General features: G+C 40.9%; 3 protein-coding genes and 1 long non-coding RNA gene across 4 annotated transcripts; 2 read left to right on the forward strand and 2 right to left on the reverse strand.

Annotated features, from left to right (window-relative positions):
* The first annotated feature begins 308 nt into the window (after window positions 1-308).
* Window positions 309-2,562, forward strand: LOC137733830 (probable pectinesterase/pectinesterase inhibitor 51). The gene is made up of 2 exons (XM_068473024.1): window positions 309-1,351; window positions 1,761-2,562. The coding sequence occupies exons 1-2, from the start codon at window positions 430-432 to the stop codon at window positions 2,438-2,440; spliced, it is 1,602 nt and encodes a 533-aa protein (XP_068329125.1). The 5' UTR covers window positions 309-429; the 3' UTR covers window positions 2,441-2,562.
* A 923-nt stretch (window positions 2,563-3,485) lies between these two features.
* LOC137733831 (probable pectinesterase/pectinesterase inhibitor 51) lies at window positions 3,486-5,808 on the forward strand. Its single transcript, XM_068473025.1, has 2 exons — window positions 3,486-4,612; window positions 5,067-5,808. The coding sequence occupies exons 1-2, from the start codon at window positions 3,595-3,597 to the stop codon at window positions 5,744-5,746; spliced, it is 1,698 nt and encodes a 565-aa protein (XP_068329126.1). The 5' UTR covers window positions 3,486-3,594; the 3' UTR covers window positions 5,747-5,808.
* Window positions 5,809-5,971: 163 nt separating this feature from the next.
* On the reverse strand, window positions 5,972-7,370 carry LOC137735483 (uncharacterized). Its single transcript, XR_011068657.1, has 3 exons — window positions 7,149-7,370; window positions 6,689-6,859; window positions 5,972-6,602 (listed from the first exon to the last, which is right to left on the reverse strand). It is a non-coding gene; the product is annotated as an uncharacterized lncRNA (long non-coding RNA).
* A 605-nt stretch (window positions 7,371-7,975) lies between these two features.
* LOC137735484 (putative pentatricopeptide repeat-containing protein At5g37570) lies at window positions 7,976-10,167 on the reverse strand. Its single transcript, XM_068474916.1, has one exon. It carries the CDS (start codon window positions 9,999-10,001, stop codon window positions 8,322-8,324), a length of 1,680 nt encoding a protein of 559 aa, XP_068331017.1. The 5' UTR covers window positions 10,002-10,167; the 3' UTR covers window positions 7,976-8,321.
* Between the last annotated feature and the right edge of the window lie 4,034 nt (window positions 10,168-14,201).

Below are 14,201 nucleotides of genomic sequence, written 5' to 3' on the forward strand. Positions count from 1 at the left end.
TAATCTCCCTTGTCCTTTTGAAACTGTTGCACTTGCTCCCACCCGCCCAAGACTTTCATCGTTTACTTCTCCGTCTTCCGGAAAAATCAACGAAAATAATGAAAATGTTTTAAAAATTTTAAATTTTAATAATAATAATAAAATATAAAATAAAATAAATAGTATCATATTCAATATTTTAATGTAAAAAAATAAATTTTTTAAAGTAAAAATATAATTTTTTATTAAAATAAACAGTAATACAAATTTGTTTTTGTTCGTTAAAACTCCTAAAAATCAAATCCCGACCACTTTTCTAAATTCCAAATACGACCCATTGATTCCGCACCCAAATGATTCAATCACCTCCAATTTCCACAAAAACCCACCAAATTTATAAACCCACCACCATGCTGCTCCTCCAAACCCAAATCCCTAAACCTCGCCTTCATGGCCTCCCTGCTCTTCCTCTCTCTCCTCTCCCTCACTCTCTTCCTCTCCCTCTCCTCCGCCTCACGCCACCGCTCCATCTCCCCCCAACCCCAGATCCAGCTAGCCTGCAAGGCCACACGCTTCCCCGACGCGTGCCAAGCCTCGCTGAGCAAGCTCGTCACTGACCCAAACGCCACCCCTCTCGAGACTATCCATTCGGCCGTCAAGGTCTCTGATGACGGCCTCAAGACCGCGCAGGGCATGGTCCACACTATCCTGGACTCGTCCGCGGGGAACATAAACCGCACCACCGCCGCGAAAAACTGCCTCGACGTCCTCGCCAACTCCCGGTACCGAATTTCCCTCACCACCGATGGATTGTCAAGTGGTCGCGTTAAAAACGCACGTGCCTCCATGAGTGCCGCGTTGCTCTACCAATACGACTGCTGGTCGGCTCTCAAGTACGCAAACGACACCCAGATGGTCAACAAGACGATGTCGTTTCTCGACTCGCTGATCGGAAAATCCAGCAACGCGCTCGGCATGATTTGGTCGTACGACAACTTCGGAAATGACACTAAGAAGTGGGGGCCGCCGAAAACAGAGCGGGACGGGTTCTGGGAGCGGGTCCCGGGCGGTGGGTCCGACCAGGGATTTCGGGGCGGGATTCCGTCGGGTTTAAAGGCGGACGTGACGGTGTGCAAGGGGAATTCGTGTGATTACAAGACGGTGCAGGAGGCTGTCAATGCCGCGCCGGATAACGCGGGAGATAAGAGGTTCGTGATTGGGATAAAGGCTGGGGTTTACGAGGAGACCGTGGGGGTGCCCTTAGAGAAGCGGAACGTGGTGTTCTTGGGAGATGGGATGGGCAAAACGGTCATTACTGGGTCGTTGAATGTGGGCCAGCCCGGAATTTCCACCTACAACACTGCCACCATCGGTACGTTTACTACGCGTCACTTTTTGGTTTTTTTAATTTTCTTTTTAATTTGTTTTTATCTGCCGTCCGTGGGTATTTAGTTTTTTAAGATTTTTGTAATATGACGTCACATTTGGTTAGTTAAAAAATGCATGGTGGATCACACTTATAAGACGGGTTTGGTACGTGGCGTGGGACATAGCACATCTGGTCTGAACACGCTCGTCCAATTCCGTTTTGTCCCAAACATGGCATACCAACTATAGCACGGAACCTCTGTTTCGTCCCATTCATCCCATTTCATCCCGTCTATGTACCAAACCCTCCCTTATGGTGTGACCCCTCACCCACGTAATCTCAGAAGTTGAGGTTGAGGATGAGGATGGGTGCTGTAATTGCTGATTGTTCGTCAATCTTATATGTATCGCAGGAGTTAATGGTGATGGGTTCATGGCGAGTGGTCTCACGGTCCAGAACACAGCAGGTCCCGACGCCCACCAAGCAGTTGCTTTCAGATCAGACAGCGACCTCTCCGTAATCGAAAACTGCGAATTCATAGGCAATCAGGACACTCTCTATGCTCATGCCAACCGACAATTCTACAAGTCGTGCACCATCCAAGGCAATGTGGATTTCATCTTCGGAAACTCTGCTTCCATCTTCCAAGACTGCATCATCCTTGTTCGTCCTAGACAGCTCGAACCCGAGAAGGGCGAAGACAATACAGTCACAGCCCATGGAAGAACAGACCCCGGGCAGTCAACGGGCTTTGTATTTGAAAACTGCTTGATCAATGGCACGGAAGAATACATGAAGTTGTATCGGAGCAAGCCGCAGGTGCACAAGAACTACTTGGGGAGGCCGTGGAAGGAGTACTCGAGGACGGTTTTCATAAACTCGAGCATGGAAGCTTTTGTTGCACCGCAAGGGTGGATGCCTTGGGATGGGGATTTTGCTTTGAAAACCCTTTTCTATGGAGAATTCGGGAATTCCGGCGCGGGTTCTGATTTGTCCCAGAGAGTGAAATGGAGCAGCAAGATCCCACCCGAGCATGTTAATACGTATTCTCTGCAGAATTTTATCGACGGAGATGAGTGGATTAAAACATGAAATATCAGCGGGATTTTAAATTCCCCTTTTTAATAACAAAATACTAATTAGTGAGTGCACTAGGATCTCAATGCATTATGTTGCATGAATCAATTAAAGAAAGAAAAATCAATTTTGCTTCATCTATCTTCCACTTAAATGATTTTCTTTTCTTTTAATGAAGAAAAATCATATCATTTAAGATATATATATATATATATATAGATTATATTAATACATTTCCTAAAACTGACACAATATAAACGTACCAATCAACTATGTTTATGGAATTAAACGTACTAAAATTGAAAATAAATGTACCAAAATTGAAAATCAATGTACCAATATTGGAAATAAACGTGCCTATCAAATATACGTACCAAAATCAGAAATCAATAATAACCTATACATGCACTTGGAAATCAATGTATCAATATTAGAAATAAAAGTAGTGATCAAATAAACGTACTAAAATTGAAAATCGACAATGGTCTATACGTAACATGTTGCACTTAAACCTAACAATAATGATACATAATAGACTGTTGTTGATTTCCGATTTTGGCATGTTTATTTCCAAAGTCATTTGGCATTTCTTCATCAAATTTTGAACATCTTTGTAATCATTCTTATATTGATTCAACAATGTTCCTTGTAATATTATCCCAAACTAATCTGTGATAGGTATGGTTTTAAAATCCGTTTGAGTGGCCTCGTTGTAAGTTTACTTTTCCTTTAAAAAAATAATAATAAGTTCAATAGCGATTAGCAAATTCGTTCCAAGATATTTTTCATTGATCGAAACACGGTTAATGCATCACATATTTTTATACAAGTAGTTGAAAATTTTATTTTTTAAATTAGTAACATTTTAGCACATATATTTTAACATTTATACAATAACACGTAATATACAACCCGTATTTCGGCCACACTAAAAAATCTATCCAAGGCCTGCCCCTTCACTCACTATAGAACTGGTCATGGCCGAAGCCGTTGACTTGACAGGGAAACAGGTCACTCTATTCCTCCAATCAAAGAAGCTGCAATCTGCAACTGAAATTCTTTTCTTATCCATCCCAAAAATAAATAAAACCAACAAAAAAATCAGCAACAAACCAAAATCCCGACATATCACATGAATTTCCAAATCCTTTACTATATTTGACCCATCCATGCCGCCCTCCTTATTTAAACCTCCATGGCAATGGCAACGGCAACGCTGTGCATCTTCTTCTTCTCCCCGCAAAACCAAATTCCTCCTCCTCATGGCTTCCCTCTTCCTCTCTCTCCTCTTCCTCACTCTCTACCTCTCTCTATCCTCCGCCTCTCACCACCACCACCAGCCCACATCCCCCCTACCTCAGATCGAGCAAGCCTGCAAAGCCACGCGCTTCCCCGACGCGTGTCAAGCCTCCCTCACCAACATCGTCACTGACCCCAGCACCACCCCTGTCCAGACCATCCAATTCGCCGTCCAACTCTCCGGCGACGGCATCGAGACGGCGCAGGGAATGGTCAAGACTATCCTGGACTCCTCCACGGGCAACCTAAACCGCACGACCGCCGCGAATAACTGCCTCGAAATCCTCGCTAACTCCCTGTACCGAATTTCTCTCGCCACCGACAGTCTCTCACGCGGTAAAATTAAAAACGCGCGTGCCTCCATGAGCTCCGCGTTGCTCTACCAGTATGGCTGCTGGTCGGGCCTCAAGTACGCCAACGACACCAACATGGTCAACGAGACGATATCGTTTCTCGACAGTTTGATCGCCAAATCCAGCAACGCGCTCGGCATGATGGCCTCGTACGACAACTTCGGTAACGACACAAAAATATGGGCCCCGCCCAAGACGGAGCGAGACCGGTTCTGGGAGCGGCTGGAGCACGGAGGTCCCGACCCGGGATTTCGGGCCGGGATGCCGTCGGGTTTAACGGCGAACGTGACGGTGTGCAAGGAGAAATTGTGTGATTACAGGACGGTGCAGGAGGCGGTTAATGCCGCACCGGATAACGCGGGAAGGGAGAGGTTCGTGATTGGGATAAAGGCTGGGGTGTACGAAGAGACCGTGAGGGTGCCCTTAGAGAAGCGGAACGTGGTGTTTTTGGGGGACGGGATGGGTAAAACAGTCATTACCGGGTCGTTGAACGTGGGCCAGCCTGGAATTTCCACATACAACACTGCCACCGTCGGTCGGTATTTTTATTTATTTTTCTATTTTTCAGAAATTATCGTAAATATTGTTTTTGTTTGATAATTGGAATACTATTACGTCACAACTTGGCGGTGAAGAGTGCATTGCCATTGTCATGTAGAGTACGGGGAATTAGGCGCATGCGGTATGGGTAGTAGCTTTACCCACAAGTAAATGGAACTCGCTCTATGAGATACGTTTTCATCGCTAACGTTTTCAGTAAATATGATACAAGTAATGTTACTTGACGTATAGAATTATAGCTAGTACCTTACTGCTTATCGCATTTCGTATTACTACCGCGTTTTGTTGGACAACATCTTTATCAGAATATGTTTCCCTCTCATTTAAGCAACAATACCTAGTTTTTCATCACTTGTTCTATAATTTTTCATGTCATTGAATCATAATTATCTTGCATTATTTTATTAATTTGTTGATGTATGTGACAGGGGTTGTTGGTGATGGGTTCATGGCAAGCGGACTGACAATCCAAAACACAGCAGGTCCCGACACCCACCAAGCAGTTGCTTTCCGATCAGACAGCGACCTCTCCGTGATCGAAAACTGCGAATTCATAGGCAATCAAGACACCCTCTACGCACAAGGCAACCGCCAGTTCTACAAATCATGCACCATCCAAGGCAACGTCGATTTCATCTTCGGAAACTCAGCTTCCATCTTCCAAGATTGCACCATCCTCCTCCGTCCACGGCAACTCCAACCCGAGAAAGGCGAAAACAATGCCGTCACAGCCCACGGAAGAACAGACCCTGCGATGACAACGGGTTTCGTGTTTCGAAACTGCTCGATCAACGGCACGGAAGAGTACATGAAGTTGTACCGGAGCAAGCCGGAGGTGCACAAGAACTACTTGGGAAGGCCGTGGAAGGAGTATTCGAGGACGGTTTTTATAAACTGCAGTATGGAAGCTCTTATTACACCCCAAGGGTGGATGCCTTGGAGTGGGGATTTTGCTCTCAACACCCTTTTTTATGGGGAGTTTGGGAATTCTGGACCGGGTTCTGATTTGTCCCAGAGATGGAACTGGACCAGCAAAATCCCATCTGAACATGTTAATGCGTATTCTGTGCAGAATTTTATTCAGGGAGATGAGTGGATGTCAACTTGAAATATTATTATAGGCTATTTTTAATTATGAATATTAATGGGAAATAATTTTTATACACTACATTTTATAAACTGTTTAAATTATTCAATTCAAAAGCTGTTTGTTAAAAAAAAAAAAAAAAAAAAATTAGATGAGTGTGATTGCAATACAAAAATGAGCAATTGTAGAGTACAAATTAGATGAGTTCCACAATTAATAAGTAGAACTCACCTTTATCAAACTCACACCATTGATACCTAACAATTGTGTTACAAGAATCAAACTCAAGGTGATAAATTCTAACACATAAAAGTTAAACTCGCTCGAACCACTGTGAAAGGCCTTAGATAACAAGACATATTTTAGTGGAATGGAATTATACAAGGATTTGATTGGTTGACATTGAAAGTGTACACATGCTTTTATGAAATCAAAGATGTTCGATTGATTTTCCTCAAAAAAGAAAGAAAAAAACAAGTATTCAGAGTATTATTTGCAGTGGAAGTCTGCTGAGCCTGTAGTCCAAGAGGCTTTGTGTGGCTTGGATAGAGTTGTTTCCTGACTCGATACATGTAAATCTCGTTTGATTCCTTGTGGAGCCCCCTTTCCGAACAACCGGGAAACCTCTGTGTAAACCTACCAACCAACGCCATTGCCGGTCTCTTATGCCATCCACATTCGATTTACATCTCCCATAAAAATCCATCGTTGACTTTCATCGGTGTGGACCGAGTGATAAGCCTCTCAAGTGATTCACTTGCAATATCGCACAATAATGCGATATAAACAAAGTATCTAAAGCACGCCTTGTTATATGCCCGTAAACCTCCTCAAGTGATAAACCACATCAGCCTGATGAAGAACTAAGATGAGAATCCTATCATTTCAAAAAAAAAAAAACAAGGCTAGAGTCATTCGAGTGTAAATATAAGGATAGAAGAAGATACGAGGAAGATATCTCACAGGAAGAGGCGCTAAAACACCAATAGGAACAACTGATACTATGTCGGTCAGAGTTCTCTGTAGACCTTTCTTTTCTTTTTCTGTCAGTTCATCTCCATGAAAGACCCTTTTAAGCAACCCCATAGCGGCAACAACGTCAATAGCTAGCAATTGAGTTCCTTGCCACACATCCTGCTCATCATTTTTTAGAAGAAACAAAAATAATTAATGAGAAGGAAATTGGAATCTGTAAACAAGTCCACAGGAACAAATGTAAAACTAATAAAACTCATATTTTACAAAATGTAGGAGTCAACATCCTGCTTTGTGGTTTATGCAGAGGTTTCCAGTTGTTCAGAAAGGGGACTCTAGAAGGAATCAAGCACGAACCAGCACATATGGAAACAACTAAATCCGCAGCCAAACCAAAAAAGCAAACATTAAACTTTAAGTTTTATCTGTAAAAAAATACCAGGCCTACCTAACAAAGAATTGAGGGCAAGAAACTTTTGCTTGACCAAGTTTTGTAATTGCTGCATAGCATATCAGTGCAAGCATGAGGAGAGATGTGTCACTTGTGTTGCTAGACCCCTAGTGCGTTACCTTACTAGACCTGGAAGCAGATTGAAGCAGGATTAAATCTATATAATCTTCAAATCCATCTAGAAAAATTATAAGACACATTAAACAATAGAGGATAACATACACATTAGTAGCAGCAGTAAAGCACGGTTCCCTTCAAATAATTAACAAGGGAAGATACCACCACGGAACTTGCTTAGAGATAAACCACTCATAAGCTTCAGGTTGCTTGGCTGATAGTTGATCCCGGATTAAGCTCTCAAGGGAAGAAGATTGTCTTAATAAACTGCAATGATGCATTAATTAAACATATTGAAAATCTTAAACCAAATAAGAGGAAATCTTTGGGTTAATAAGATCTATAAGCAACCAAAGTGGATAGAAAGCACACACCAGTTGCATTTGAAACCTTTGAGTGAATAAAAACGCATAATTGAAATTTCAAAGTCCTCAGCGTAGTATTCCAAATCCAGAAAAACAAAGCAGATTACACATTTTCACTTTCATGCTAACAAGTTAATCTACTTAATTTACAGTTCAAAAATAAAGTAAGGTTGTTGAAGCTGATACTGAAAACTTTATGGTCGCCTTATTACAATTGACTGTAAAAGGGATCAAATTTTGCCATTTTTATGGAAGTGAGGAATGGACCGGTCCTTATTCATACACAGGACTACTCATACTTAAAGCCAAGTTTAGAATACATCCTTATTAGCAGCACTGGCAACATAGGAGATCACTGTTTGAATGGACTAGCTACAAAACTGATCAACTTCCACAAATGAACTCTTAAGTTTTGAAATATAAGTGGTGTATTACCTCCTTTGAACAAAAACGTTTATGTCTCTGTCTCTACCACCCATGCAATCTCACTTGAAGCTTGCAATAAGGAGTGTCGTAGAAGGCAGCCTCGGCAGCCTGGTTCCTTAAGCACCTATAAGCTAGGTGTAGAACTAAATCTTTTTTATCAATTCCAACTCCACGATGTAGACACCAAGGAAGATGGTGTGTCTCTCTATATACACTCCACTCCAGGCACTGCATAAAGAGAGTTTCCAAGAAGCTCAACCTTTTAAACTAAATAACTAATACCGGGTATCTTTTTAATCCCTCGCTCTTCCATTTTGGTTCTTACAGCAGAAACATCAAACCAGCGCCCTGTTGCTGCATAGATATCGGACAAGAGCACATAATTACCAGGATTTTGGGGTTCAAGCTCAAAAAGTCGATAAGCAACTAACTCTCCTAGCTCAGCATTGCAGTTTAGCTTACAGGCTGCTAGTAGTGCACCCCAAGCGCCAGCATGAGGCTTCTCATGCATTGATTTTAGAAGATCATAAGCTGCTTTTAACCGTCCTGACCGGCTAAGAAGACTAACTATACATGCATAATGATCAGGAGAGGGATTTAAATGGTACTTATGTCTCATTGATTCAAAGAAGTGCCAACCCTCCTCTACAAGCCCAGAGCGACTACAAACTGTCAGGATGACTGTAAAAGCAACCTCATCCGGAGCTAAACCTTCAGTTAGCATCTTATTGAAGAGGGAAACAGCCTGATCCCCTTGACCATTAATCGACAACCCTTGTATCATAGAACAGTATGAAATCAAATCCCGCTTAGGCATCTCTTCAAACAAACGTGTTGCTCTTTCCATATTCCCACACATTGCATTCATGTTAATCAGAGCTGCGAGAACATGAGCCTGACGAACATCAATGGAGCTCTGGCTCAGGTAAGAATCAACCCATTTAGCCACCTGCAAGCAACCCACTTGGGAACAAGCTGACATCAAGCTCACCATTATAAACTCGTCAGGCTTAACATTCTTCGTACTCATTTCTTGAAATATCTTTAAAGCCTCGTTAGGTTGACCATTTTGAGCATACCCTGATATCAATGCTGACCACGCAACGATATCTTTATCCGAGCATTGCTCAAACAAAAATCTCGCAGACGCCATATCTCCACACTTGGCATATCCATCGATCATAGTAGTATAAGAAACCACATTCTTCTCAGGCATTTGATCAAAGATCCTCCTAGCATTGACCAAATCCCCCATCTTTACAAACCCACTAATAATCGCATTCCACGACACTGCATTTCTCTGGGGCATCTGATCAAACAGCTTGTTGGCCTCCACCAAATCCCCAACACTAGCATACCCAACAACCATAGTCGTCCAAGAAACCACACTTCTCTCAGACATTCCATCAAACACCTTGCGAGCGCAAACAATCTCCCTGCATTTCCCGTACAAATCAATCAAACTGGTGCCTACAAACACATCCCCGTCAACTCCACACCTCACCGCCGACCCGTGTATCGCCCTTCCTTCCCAGACCCTCCCCTCACTCGCACACGCCTTAAAGAGAGACGGGTACGTATACCTATCCGGAAGGCCCTCCTCCCTCTTCATCCGAACAAACAGAGAAACAATGCCCAAAAAACCAGACCTTTCGCAGTACCCTTTGATCAGACAGTTCCAGAGAAAGGTGTTGGGGCTGAGGACGCGGTCAAATACAGCGGTGGAGTAAGAGAGGGAAGCGAGAGCGTTGGAGAGGCAGATGAACTGGCTTATGAGGAAGCAATCTTGCTCCAAACCTTTACGGACAATGTGGGCGTGGATTTGTTCGAGATGGAATTGGGTTTTGCAGCCTTTGAGTAAGGATGCGATTGAAGGCAGCAGAGAAGTGGGACGGCGGCTGTTGGGCGGAGCTAGCGATGAGTAGAGGCGGATTGTAGGCATGGGTCTCTCTCTATTGCAAATCCAATTACACCGTTAACTTTCCACGACTGGAATCTGCTACAAGGAACACATTCTCAGTTTCTCTAAAGACGTTATGGTACAATTCAATGGCCATGTAACAGCTGAGAGATAAAAATTGGAGGGAAACTTGCTTGGTTGCCGAGAAAAACACCAAGAAAATGGTGACAAAGGCAGACAAAATATATTTTCCAACTTATTTGCCTCGGGCTTTAAAGGCGTACAACTTCCTAACGAAAACACAAGGAACAAGAAGATGACGAAAGCAATCATCACATGCAGACAATATAAGACGAGACAACCGCTTACGTAAAATCTTAAGTTATTCCCGTAGACTGGATTCACTAGCCTCTCACTCTGGGCTACGTAACTTGGTTTCGATAGTTGTCACGCTCTGATTTTGAGATACGTTCAAAATCGACTCATGATAAAAAACAATAATGCTACAAGAATATATAGAGTCAATTGGGGTTCATATATAATATACGTCAAATATTTAATGGAAACAAAAATACAATAAAGGGTAACAAATTAAACACATACTACTGTCACTCAGACGAGCTTTATAGCTTATTTAGAATTTGTTTTTCCCGCTGCACCTTTCTAGATAAACTATAAAGCTCGTGTGAGCGACAGTAGTAAGCCGTTTGTAATTAAAAAGTCCATCGATCTCATTTAAAAGCATTTTACAATCCTTTGCATATATAAAATAATCCTTACTCACAAATATCGATTGAATCCACACATGCATTTCAATCGTTAATTTCAAAAATCCGTCAATCATACTTCAGGGTTTGAAACATAAGAATAATTCAGGATACGTTGACTCAAAAATCAACGGTTGGTCAAAGTATCCCCACTCTAGTCAACAACAATAAATTCTTCAATCCGAAAAATCCAAACCTCGAATTTCCGTTCCACAAGTTGCGAATTGTCATTCCCTTCCCATCACCTGGTGAATGGCAAAACGGATGAAAAGTGTTATTACAAGCCCACGTAACTATTGACCCAATAAACGATGATATTGGATATTATTTTTCCTCAATATTGGGCTATTAACTTACGCAGCACCGTCCCCTTTGAGCCCAAATCACTTTGGGTGTCCGTTTTGTACAGTTCACAATCTCACTGCTTCAATTCAAGGACGACGAAAAGAAGAGGCACGTTAGAATTTGATTCGATCGTCGTCCCAAATTCAACCGAAGTCCCAGAAGCAGAAGGAATAGAACGCAAATGGCAAATCAGAATTTTTCATCTTCTTCCCTGCTCAGAATTCTAATTCTTCTACTAGTATTCTTGCTCTTCTCTCCCATCAATACAAATGCCAAGTCTCGTCGCCCAATCTCTGTATTCCAAATTCCTCTTCTTCTTCTTCTTCTGTTAATTTCTTATATGTTTCAGTGTTTGTGGGTCTTTATTTTTGAATACTAATTCTGAATTTATGATGGGTTCTTTTTTTTGTGTGGTATATTTGACAGGATATTGAGACAAGGCAGAAGAAGAGCCAGTGTTATGCTGACATTGAGAGGTATATCCACTTCCTTCTCTCTCTTTTTTGATTTCCCATTTTCTATCTTTACTAATTCTTGCATGGAAATTAAAAAATTAGTGGCAAGAAAATTAGAAACAGTTTAATTTCTTTTTGAGCTATGGATGTGTGATTAGAGTGGGATTTGATTTAACCCCACCAAAATATTTGAGTTATTAGTTTTAAAGAAAGCCACTTTATTTTTTTTTGACTTAATGCAACAAGAACTCGTTGTATGATTGACATGGTCTACCTGCAAACTGTATTGAATTAAAACTGTTTGAGAAAAATTCTTTCAATGCATTTAGAACTCGTTGCTTTAAAGTATGTGACGATGGATTGGCACGCAGTTTTTTTTTTTTTTTTTTGAAAACCGTTGGTCTCTGACTGCTCCTTTTTGTTTTTTATGATTGGAATAGCGGATTGTGGGGTTGGCAATGCAAATCCTCTTTGATAGCCAAAGAAAATTGCGCTTTGCGATGCCTTTCTCCAACTTGCTATGAGCTAATCTACGAGAGCGATCCGGTAAGATGGACCATATTAGATTCTCCGTTATTGGATTCGACATGTTACATTTGTTATTTTACATGGGTTGTGTTCTTATTGTAGCTTGAAGAAGGTGAAAAAGATATGCTTAGGGGCCAAGAGTTCAAATACTGTATGCATAAGTAAGTTCCATGTCTTTATGGATATGAAATGTTATTGCTATATGATTTGGTTTATGCAGACTGATGATGATTATATTTTTTTTTTAGGATAACATAAGACCACAATTACAAACTGTTAGTTTTACATTACATAGCCGGATTTCTGTTAGGGTTCAATTACGGATACAAGAATCACCATAACCATAAAATAGAATTTATTAACAGTGGAAAAATATGTTAATTGCAAAATATTACTAGGAACATCAAATCACTGAGTTTCTTATTTCCTTCCAAATGGCATTTATCTATTTTCCTTCTGCCAACTGGTTCACTGTGAAGGTGAAAAACTTGGTCTTTGTTCGAAATTTCTTGCAATACTTTTAAACAACATTACAAAGGTTGATTGAAGGAAAAGTTTGTTTTTGGTGTGCATTTTGTAGTTGAGTGTTGGGGCAATTTAGGGGCTTAATTGTCGGTTGGGTTTCTTATTTGCTGGTATTAACGGTCTTAGTGGCTAATTTTTATCTGTTCTTAGATACTCAGTTTGTGTTGTAATGGGTTTAAGGTAGTAATAGTCAAGGGCAATGGTTGGATCAGTCTAATACCCCTTGAAGAGCAAAATTGCCGGAATTATAATGAGATATAATATGTTATTTTGAATCATCGATTTTCTCAGATCTGTACTGACTAGGAAATAGTTGGCCTTCATAAAGATCCCCTACCAAATTGAGGATGACAAGCTGGGGTCACTCAAGTGACATTCTGGATATCAAACCTTTTTCACCATTGTAAAGTGTTATTATATTTTCCCAGTAATTCAGTGCTGGCGGTGCTTATCAGGTTATGCCAACAACCACTGTCTGTACTTATTAGCACAAAGCTTTTTGATGAATCGGATAAAGGGAGAAGAGTGCATTAATTTAGCATGATGTTTTTTTAAGTGGATTAGATGGATCCCTTCTAAATTTCCATTGCAACTTGATTTTGTGTGATGGCTTTTTAAATAAATTTCTACAAAAAATAAATAACAGATGTTGAGTTGTTGACAAAGAATAAACTTAGGTTGAACAAGTTATGGAGAGTATTTTTATTTAGTGTGTTGAGAGAACCGTGCTGTCACTTGTAATAGTAGGATAGTGATGTCGGTCATGCGTATTTGGTCTACACATTATTCATATTATACAAAGGCCTTTCTGGAAGCGGCTTTGAAAACTTGGTGAAGAATTCTTTGCTTTAGGACAGTGGTGTTTTCTGAAGGCTGGATGGAATGCACTCATATTAAGGGGGTTACATGTGTTATCTCTGCATCCTGAGGTGTTAGTAACAAATTAACAATAGGTTAAGGACTAGAGGCGATGTGTTGGCTGAGGAGTATGGCATCTATGCATGCTGTATACTTCCTAAGATTGATGCTATAAAAAAGGTATATTGGCATAGTAGGTTCTCATATTGTTGATATAAATGCGACCCTGCCATCTTTTAGTGGAATTTGGACCTTTGAAGGATTAAGTAAAAAGTTGTGGGTTTCCCTTAACTGAAAGCGCAGATATGAGTAGTCAGATAAAGTACTAATCCCTGTGTCTAAGAAGCTAAGAAAATACTTAAACCTGGTTACTTCCTTGTGCTTTTATGTGGTAATTGACGAGCAACACTTCAAGCAAATGAATGGCTTGGAAAATTAGCAAAAATTTTGGTTCAACTTTAGCTTGCTCTCTCGGAACTTACCTTGCCGTTGCTTTATTGCGTAAAAAGGTTCATAAATCAACTTATCTTTACGTAGTGGAGAAGGTTCGGATAAAGTTGTCCTTGGGGGAAAATATAATGCTTTCTAAGGCAGGTAGACTCACTTTAATTAAGTGTTTTGCCTCTGCTCTTCCTGTATATGCTGTAAACTGCAAGTCTCCTTATCAGTATTTGTGATTCTCTTGATAAAGTTAATAGAAATTGTCTATAGGGTACTATTGGGGATGATAGAGCTAAACCTCATTTGGTAAGCTGGAATAAAGT

Source organism: Pyrus communis, chromosome 5, assembly GCF_963583255.1.
Source record: "Pyrus communis chromosome 5, drPyrComm1.1, whole genome shotgun sequence".
Classification (NCBI taxonomy): domain Eukaryota; kingdom Viridiplantae; phylum Streptophyta; class Magnoliopsida; order Rosales; family Rosaceae; genus Pyrus; species Pyrus communis.

Excerpts from the sequence above, each read along its gene's own strand:
- LOC137733831 (XM_068473025.1), top strand. The coding sequence starts at position 3,595 with ATGCCGCCCTCCTTATTTAAACCTCCATGGCAATGGCAACGGCAACGC. Across the intron at positions 4,613-5,066 it reads ATACAACACTGCCACCGTCG|GGGTTGTTGGTGATGGGTTC; the intron begins GTCGGTATTTTT and ends TGTATGTGACAG.
- LOC137735484 (XM_068474916.1), bottom strand. The coding sequence starts at position 10,001 with ATGCCTACAATCCGCCTCTACTCATCGCTAGCTCCGCCCAACAGCCGC.
- LOC137733830 (XM_068473024.1), top strand. The coding sequence starts at position 430 with ATGGCCTCCCTGCTCTTCCTCTCTCTCCTCTCCCTCACTCTCTTCCTC. Across the intron at positions 1,352-1,760 it reads CTACAACACTGCCACCATCG|GAGTTAATGGTGATGGGTTC; the intron begins GTACGTTTACTA and ends TATGTATCGCAG.